At 40.0% G+C, this 9128-nt stretch overlaps 2 protein-coding genes across 3 annotated transcripts in view; one reads left to right on the top strand and one right to left on the bottom strand.

Annotated features, from left to right (window-relative positions):
- Positions 1-118: 118 nt before the first annotated feature.
- On the top strand, positions 119-7608 carry LOC146515323 (uncharacterized). The gene is made up of 20 exons (XM_085167960.1): positions 119-302; positions 369-477; positions 611-736; positions 1487-1612; positions 1892-1996; positions 2090-2197; positions 2287-2495; positions 2608-2857; positions 3375-3474; positions 3597-3636; positions 3739-3796; positions 3903-3976; positions 4069-4153; positions 4242-4317; positions 4394-4461; positions 4539-4634; positions 5116-5220; positions 5295-5450; positions 6042-6102; positions 6407-7608. The coding sequence occupies exons 1-20, from the start codon at positions 220-222 to the stop codon at positions 6592-6594; spliced, it is 2223 nt and encodes a 740-aa protein (XP_085024086.1). The 5' UTR covers positions 119-219; the 3' UTR covers positions 6595-7608.
- syt18b (synaptotagmin XVIIIb) overlaps positions 7598-9128 on the bottom strand; it is a 7909-nt gene continuing 6378 nt past the window's right edge. The window contains exon 3 of one of the 2 annotated variants that reach the window (XM_085167957.1): positions 7598-7950. The gene's annotated coding sequence lies outside the window, so the exon portion shown is untranslated. The remainder of the gene's footprint in view (positions 7951-9128) is intronic. The other variant, XM_085167959.1, reaches the window with a different exon arrangement.

The raw sequence follows: 9128 nt of genomic DNA on the forward strand, positions 1-9128 counted from the left end.
GCTACAATGCAGCTATTGCACAGCTGCCTGGCAGGGCAAGTTGATTGAAATGTCTAAGACCAAATACATAATATGCCTTATTTGTTTTGAGTGTGTTGAATTTTTCATTCTTCTTAGCTGTTTTGGATTGATTGCTACTCTGGATAAGTATTTGGTCTGTCTTGCACACAGCATCCTCTCACCATGTAATAATGTGTCCCATAGCAGCTACCACAATTGATGAAGGGCCTCGAGGATGAGAAGAAGGCTGCTGTACCAGCTGAAAATGAAAAAAGCAGACTGTGCAGAGAACTCTGCGAAAAGTAAGTTCAGGAAAAAAATATTTAAGAATTTAAGAAAGAAATTCTGACATGATATTTGCTTACAAGGGTCTTAAATCTGAAGAAGGATTTGTTACAAATGAGCTCCGCTCTGGACAGAGGAAGCATCGATCAATCAACTGAGAGAGCTCCGTGCTCGCTCAACAGAACATTACCAGTGAGTCAAGTAGGCTTTAACAGACAAATGTTTAAGTCATTGGATTATTATAAAAGATCCACGCTAAACAAGGTGTGACTGCTTGTTCCCCTCTGCTAAATGACACCTTTTCTAACAAATGGTTTTAATCCAGGAGAAGCAGAAAGTTGACACAGAGATGCTGGAGTTGAGAGAGTCTCTGAAAGAGGCTGAGACTAAGGCAAAGACACTAGAAGAAGAGCGTAACAAGGCACTCCAACAGCTTCAAGCGTCTATTGAGGTGAATTTAAAAATATTACAATTTAACACAATGCTACAATCAAATGTCATATATTGTATTGCTCCATTTTGTTTCACCAAATGATATCTGACTGTGTGGAACTTTTGGGGGGTTTTCTTGGGGTTTGATTCCAAGAAATTGGCAAGGGATCCTTTGGGTCTTGTGGATTGTGGGGTCCATCCTCTGTTGGATGGGCTTGTTTCAGTGGGTACTGGGGAAGATTGGAAGCCAGGCACGGTGTGGTCTGTGGCTCAACTGCAGGGGATGGTTGGAGCAATGGGTTCAGGGTGTGGTATCAGGGGAGGCTGACCAAAATTCTGCCTCCCCTGATTGAGCAGGATGCTGGAACAGAGTAAGCTGTGCTGCACTGCAACAAGGTATCTGGAATGCTGCACAATCTGAAAACGTTCGCTTGTCTGGCTACACTGTGTGCATTGGGCCATTTTCTATTACATCAAGTGAACATGAACTTGTTCTGACTTGTTTTTGTGGTGTGGCACTCACACTGTCCTGTCGGAGGAGTTCGCTGCTGATGCGGAGTTCTGTAAAGGAGGTTCTTTGTGTGCACCGTCATATTTAGATGAGTGTTTTGTGTGAAAATACCTTCCCTAAGAATCATCAGCGGTTGATGGTTTCGTGTTATCGCAGATAGTTTTGTATAAGTGACATCAAAGTGTGTCGTGTGTCATGCATCAGCGGTGTTGCTATTTTTATCTCTTCAGTGTGCGCTCTGTTTCTGTGCACACCCAGATGCAGAGGACGCTGTTGAGTCAAATAGAGGAGACGGACAAGAAGCTCAGTCACACTGCACAGGATCATTCTGAACTGCAGAAAGAGCTGAGCGAAGCCAACAACAAGATCAGCCAAGCATGCCTGGTCAGTTTGCCAGAATTCAGTATTTCATTGCACATCCACACTGATAAGCCTGATAAAACTGACAATAAACAAATTTTTTTGACCAGTTAACATTGTATAGTTTGTGCTCCGGAGAAAAGAGATGTGATCCATTTTAAATGACAAATGTTTCATGATGTTACCAAATTGTTGTTTTTTTTAAAACTTCCTTCAATGCGCAATCAAAGTCCCATAAGTCCAGTGTTTACAACACACATGATCAAAAATAATTTAAAACATTATCTTCCTAATTTTGTTCAGGAAAAGGCCATCTTATCAACTCAAGTGTTGAAGTTGGAGGACAATATAAAAGAAATAAAGTCCAAACTGACTGAGGCTCTGTGCGACAAAGATCACCTGATACAGGTATTGTTTTTAACTGTGATGTGAGTGTAATCCACAGCATAGATCAAAGCACTGTGATTTCTAACTACAACTTGGTTTTCGGGTGCGTTACAGGAGAAGACAAATCTTCTCCACAGGGTGCAAGTCCTGGAGATGCAGACTCACAACAAACAGCAGCAGAAAGATGTTGTGGTGAAGGAGGACTCAAAGGCTCTCAGAGAGGTTGTAAAAGCTTTTGAGGAGCTATTCTTTTTTAGTTTTAGTTTTAGAGGGTTCTTAATTGAAGTATTGCCTTCCTGTAATTGCACCAGGAAAATGAAAAAATAAGAGGAGAGCTTGAAATGATCAAGAAGAGGCTGGAGATATCACACCACGAGCTGACAGATGAGAAAATCATAAACACCAAACAGGTCACCGATCTGGAGGTGCGGTGCTCTCAGCTGATCAGAGAAAAAGAGGAACTGCAGAGTGAAATTAAAGGCAGACTAGAAGAAATGCAGGAAAAGTGCTGTGAGCACAGGTGAGATGGAGATCAGACATATTATTTAATATGAGAAGATGCTTCTTTATTTGTTGTTGACTATGCAGTGCAGTACAATTCTCTTTACATAAACGTCAAACTATTTCTTCAGGGAATCTGTGGAAGTCTTGGAATTAGAAAACCAGAAACTGAGGAATCAGTGTCTGCGTTTGGAGGGTGAGGTGTTTGAGAAGGAGAAACGGGAGGAAGAGTATCGCAAACAAGATGTGGTAAAGGTCCAGACCATCGAGGAACTGAAGGCTGTGGCCTCACATTGGACAGAGAAATGGCAAAAGGTGGCTTTGACCCTGCAGTCTACACAAGAGGAGTTAGAGGAGTTAAAGAAGAACTCCAGAAATAAAGTAAGAACATCCTTTTACCATGCTCTTAAAGACATAAAGTATATCACATATACTGCTTCTCCCAAATAATCATTTTCAGACACTACTACTGTACTAAAGTCTTTTCCCAGTGTATGAGACCTTGATATTTTCCATAGGTACTTGGATAAGTTCCTGGACCATGACTAACTTCCAGGCTAATATGTCATGTCTCACAATCACACATGTCTGGAATAAGTGCAAAGAAAGTTTTCCTCTTGGGCAGATGAATGTAAACACTGCCTTCTGATGCCAGAACACTTAATTCTGTGCAGTGGAAGATCCAAGATGGTTTACTTATACTTCACACTGTTTTTGTGAAGAGAGATCATTTTTAATAAGTGCATTTATCCAAGTGTTTAAAATAAAATACTGCTGAGGCTAAAAAGGGAATTGCCATGTATAACAAACATCAAACATTTTGATAATATTTTTCCAGTTAGAGAAAAATAGAAACCTGTAGCTGTAGATGATATAACTGAACACCTGTAACATTCAGGGAGGATGTGACTCGCTGCTCAGGGATGAGCTTGAAAAGCTGGAGCTGGAAAGGAGCAGGAGCCAGGCACGTCTTCACAGAGATAAGGACAAAGGTAAAGGTGAGCTCACTTCTGAGTAATCTGTGTCAAGTGAAAATATTCCAGACAAGAATAAGATCAGGTATTTTGCAGTTATCCAGTATTAGAGAATTCTCTGACACAAGGGGGCGTTGTATTTGCAGGTGAAGGGGGCCAGATTCCAGAGAAAGGGACAGAGACATAGTAAGTAGATTTTGATGAGATTTCCATTTTCAAAACACAATGTCAGGAAAGTGCTTGAAATTAAATTTTGTGAGCTTCATCATAACTGGTTTTTTTTTTCAGCTTATCAGAATCCTCTTTGTTATGGGACTCTGAGAGCCACCCAAACAAATCCCTTCAGGTAACAAAATATTCCTGCCTCACTTATGTGCATTTTCGACACCTTAATGGAAGGTGAGGGGAACTGTGACGAGAAGATGATGTTGTCTTTCGTAATTTACGTACAGGTCAGCATCCAAAGCAGTGAGGTTCAAAGACTGAAGCAAAAACTTGCCGACAAAGAGAATGAACTGAGTGAAAAGTAGGCTTTCTTCCTTCTTAAACTTATGTGTGACATATTGTTGTAGACTCTGAAAATGACTGTGTAACAGATGACTATGTGCACTGTCTTAGAGAACATGCTTTAAAGACTCTAGAAAGGCTGAGAGAGATGGAAAAAAATGAGGCTAAAATCAAGATTTCTGCCCTGGAGCTCAAGGTAGTGTCACTACAACCTGATCATATTATAAATCAACACATTTAACCACTCATAACCCGAAGGCTATGTTCTTATCTCCTCCCCTTAGCTCATGAAAAAGGTTCCCGAAGATGGCCAAGATCAGGGAAGCCTTCTAACAGACATCTTCATTTGTGACTCAGAGGGTATGAGCCAGCCTGCCAGGATTCAATGCACTGATTTACCTTGCTGAGTTCTGAAACGACTTCCTGATGTTTTTAGAGATTCCAGGGAAGGTGAACCAAATCCTCCCAAGCTCGAAGCTTCAAACCCAGAGGCAGTTTTATGAGGTCAAGTCCATAAATAGAATGTATTAAAAGTCACCTGTCTTTGTAAATGTAACAAATGAGGCAAATCTTGCCCACAGGTTGAAGATGGGAAACCTGTCCAAGGCCAAAGGGGCAAAACGGTCTGTCCGCTTAATGTAGACACAGAGCAGCAAAGGAGACTGGTCACTGAGCAGGTAGTGTATGATCCTAGTCCTGATCCAAGTTAGCACTATGGCTCCAGAGTGGCATTGTTAATGAGTCTAGTTATTAACTTTTCACTGAAATACAGTCTAATTGATATGAATTGGTAGGGGAGCCGTAGGATTTTGCACAGAATTTCAGGATAAAGCCTGCAACAAGTTTGGACTTGTGGTTGTCAGTGAAACATCCCAATAAATTTTGAATCAGATGCTAATATGATTAACATGTCAAGTACTTAATTTAATAAACAACAACAGTATTCCCTGCAGCTTCAGCTACATAATGATGGCCAGCAGGTTAAAACATTAAACAAAGCTATACAAAGTTTGTACATTCTAACTAGTGTTAGCATGTTAGCATGTTGATAGCGCTAGTCCCAGCATTCAGGGAGTTGCTAGTGTGGCCAGTTTTGTTTTACACCTGCGGTAGTTTACAACAAGCCTGAGTAACTGCTATTTTCTATTACATCTGTAGTTAAAGAGTTTATTTAAAGAACGAGAGGGAAAGGAGGCCCAGCAGGGTGACAGCAATGGAGCCTCTTCACCTCAAGACTGGACACCCACAGTTAAACATGTTAGGGTAAGAATCCTCAGCCATTTAAAGCTGAAAAACACAATGATCCTGGCCAAAAAGTGTTTGTGACTTTCTCTCAGGCTGCAGTGGACAGGAGAAACTGGCAACAAGCCTCGGGTTTGATGCCAGTGTTTGAGGAGGATGAAGAGGAGATTAACAGCTGTCCAGCAGAGGAGGAGGAGGGAGAGGCAGGAGAGGAGACCCATGATGAAAACCTCCTTGATCAGAAACATCAGGTTATTAAACTTAATGTTCAACTGCAGAAAGCATTACCAAGTTCAAAAAATTATAAAATCCAACTAAAAGAATAAAAAGAATATACAGTATATATATTGTAGGGATATATATCATCGGCAACTGATTCGACTTAATATCATTAGTGGCATTATCGTGACACGCAGATTATACTGTGAAATTCTGAACCGCCCTCACTTTCATTACATATATACACGCATATGTGCAGAGAGCACTAATCCCAGCTTCTACTTTAATCAAAGAGCAGGGCTGTCGTTCTGACTGCATAGCTGCTTAAATGGTACGTGGAAAAAAACATTTCCGCCATAATCTCAAATATGACTCCTTGTACTTGGTAAATAATCGGATATAAAGCAAAGGAGTTAACCATTCAGTAGAAACACAGTGAAGTCAACCATGAAAGGATGGGAATGAGTTACAGTGTGTTTCCATGTGAAGATCTTTGACCAACTTTTCTGAACATTTTTTAGAAAAAGGATTAAAATCATAAAATAGCGCATTAATATGGCCAATGCACACCTGCAAGAGGAAACATGAAGTCAGAGGTTTGAAACTGTTCCTCTCCTCATCAGATCTCAGCTATGACTGCAGAAATCAACAATCTGAAGGCAAAAAATGACAGTCTGCTGCAAGGTGAAGCTGTGCTAGGATCAGTGTAATGTGTAGGGTAGAAATGTGTCTGCATGGCTGTGTTGTGTTTCAAGTCTTAGGATGTACTCATCCCAAACAGGGACATGTCCACAAATTTCCATGAATAATTACATGGAATTATTTTTTTTTAAACAGGCACAAAAATGGTCATTGGTGGAGAAGTCTCTAGTTTAAATGAATTCACCTTCTGATTCTATGTTTGAGTTCTGTATTCTGTATTTCTAGTCTGTTTGTTGGATTTGAAGTTTGGAAATTTAAATTTTCTCCATCTTTTCTTTTTGTCAAGCCTTAAGGTCAAAGAGGTCAATCTGGGACCGTAGCCCCCCCAAAAAGCTCTCAGATAAGTCTTCTCAGTGTTCAGATGAATATGGCCCAGAGTGGAAGAGGACACTTCCCCTTTATCCTGATGGAGTATTCCTGGCTGAGCTTGTACACATCTGTAGCCCTGATGAAGAGGAGGGAGCGGTTAAATGACGTATTTGTGAAGACTCCAACCAGCTTTATTCCTGTTGCTTCACAGAAAATGATTGTTCCATTCAAATATTTTATTGTATTGTTGTTACAGAAAATCATTAAGCGGAACCATAGCAGCAATAATTTTAGCATTTTTAGCTGATAAAATCACTCCAGTATTCTTTAGGCAAATCTGTGTGTCTTTTTATTTATATGACATGAGATGACTCATCACCATCCTTATTATTATTTTTACATCCAGAAAGATACTTTAAAGAAATATTTAAAGAACTGTGAAATGACGGTGAATGTGTACTCACACATCATGCCAGATGGCAGAAAGATTTTTAGTGACAAGGACCAAATACATCTGTATTGTAAAGACTATAGTGTTCAGTTAAAATGTTTTGGATATAGAAACCAAATGGATACAAGACTGCACAATTAAAAGGTTTATTCTGGGCTTTGCTTTACAGAAACGTACTCTAAAAGCAACTTTCTACATTTTGCATAGAAGAATGTAGTGACTGATATGCTGAAATAAGGCCATGTTGAAAGAACTGATTTCTCAGAGTTTCACTGAACACAGGCATTTCATATACCTAAACAACAATTCAGTCAGACAACTCCAGGATACAGAGTTTGGCTGCAAGCTCATCACTCCTTTCAAACATCTGTCAGAGCTGATGAGTTAATAACACCTCCTTAAGTCTCCATTTTGACAGTGAGGTGGTGGAGGACCTGAAACAGCAGCAGTGCTGGGGGCAGCTCCACTGGGATGCCATAGATGGAAATTTTTGAAGTCCAAGTAAGCTGCCAGATTGGGAGGGTGTGTATCATCTTGAGTGTAGACAGCACCTTGAGGTGCACTAGATCACAGGTTGACTCTATCCATACGCGCTTCATGTCTGACCATTTTTGTTGCCCAAAGAGCTCAACAGTAAATCCGCTCCATTGGTCATCAAACAGCCTTATTCTATTGCGGTTTCAGGTTGAATAGTGTGCCATCGTGCCTGCTCCACATGCTGGCTGCACATGTCTCTCCAATGAGCACGTCCTGCATCAGCAGCCTCTGCTCCAACGAAGACTCGGCCAACAACTCTGGCTTCTGAAAGGACTGCATTCTGCCACATTAGACAAGAGAGGGGACGCTGAATTGTGTTGCATTTATTATACAGGAAAAATAAAACTATTGCCGTGGTATATGATGATTAATGACCTGGTTTATTACAAATTCAAGCATGAGGGGCAGCTGACTGATGTCTCCTGGAGGCAGGTCAAACAGGAAAGAAGTGTTCCACACAGTACAGGACCCTGCTTTAGTCTCTCTGCTACTCATCAAAACTCCCTCGTGGTGCAGATTGATCACCTGGTAGTCTATATGCATATACACAAACACAATGTGTCTAACTTTCATTAAGTACTAGCAGATTTTTAGACGATTTAGATCTTAAGTAAAGCATAGAGTGAAAGTGTTCAAAAAGAGTGAAATACATTTTTTAATTTAGATTTTTAGCTGGAATTTACACTGCACTTGCACCACATCTAACTTTCCATATACAGTATATAAGTTCATTCACTATACTGCCTCTTATTATTCACGAACAAGTACTTTCAGGTTCTGAGATACAATAAAGAGATTATCTGAGTCATGCTTATGCGACATATTGTGCAGGAAACTGATATCATGAAATCACTTGGATCTATATACAGGATGAGTTTGCATGCAATAGAAAAATAAAAAAAAATGCCTTGACAGACTAATGCATACAAAGATTAGACCTGACAGATAAGAGTACCAGTGGAGATTGGAATGTTTCCTGAGGATTGTGAATAGCGAAGGATTAAACCACAATGTCATTAAAAAAGGGATGATCTCCTGATGCATTCTGGTCCTGTAAGACATCATTTAATCCCTTAAACATTAAAAGCAAACATAGGGAATTACTTTACCTCTACCCTGAAAGAAAAAAGTTAGTTCTACCCATATGTGTGTGTGTATATATATATATATATATATATATATATATATATATATTAGGGGTGCAACGATACACAAAATTCACGGTTCGGTTGAGTTCGATACTTTGGTGTCACGGTTCGATATTTTTTCGATACAAAAAAAAAAAGTTCATGCCTTTTTAATTTGTCATTTATTAAATTTTCACGGCACATTCTGCACCATATCTCTGTGCGTTCATCATTTGTTTGAAGCCAGCTCACCTCCTGCAACCACTTTTCCGAGAATACGTGCTTCTTTTGTGGTTCGGACTCCTTCTGACATTTCTTTGGAGGCGGAGGAACATCACAGTAATTGCTTAAAGGAGCTTCTTCGACATCTTTAAGAGTTCTAAACAAATGTCTGTCCTCCTCCAGAAAATCTTATGTACGCAAACACGCGTTGCAACTTCTTATCTTGTGCACGTTTTTTATTTTGACAGCGAATGCGCACCTGCGGACCACTTATGTGTAGACCTGGTTATTTAGCTCGTCATATTGCAGCCACAGAAATTCTTTTGTCCATGAAACCATAAAGCTGCACTTTCTTTTTGCCT

Source organism: Neolamprologus multifasciatus, chromosome 7, assembly GCF_963576455.1.
Source record: "Neolamprologus multifasciatus chromosome 7, fNeoMul1.2, whole genome shotgun sequence".
NCBI lineage: Eukaryota > Metazoa > Chordata > Actinopteri > Cichliformes > Cichlidae > Neolamprologus > Neolamprologus multifasciatus.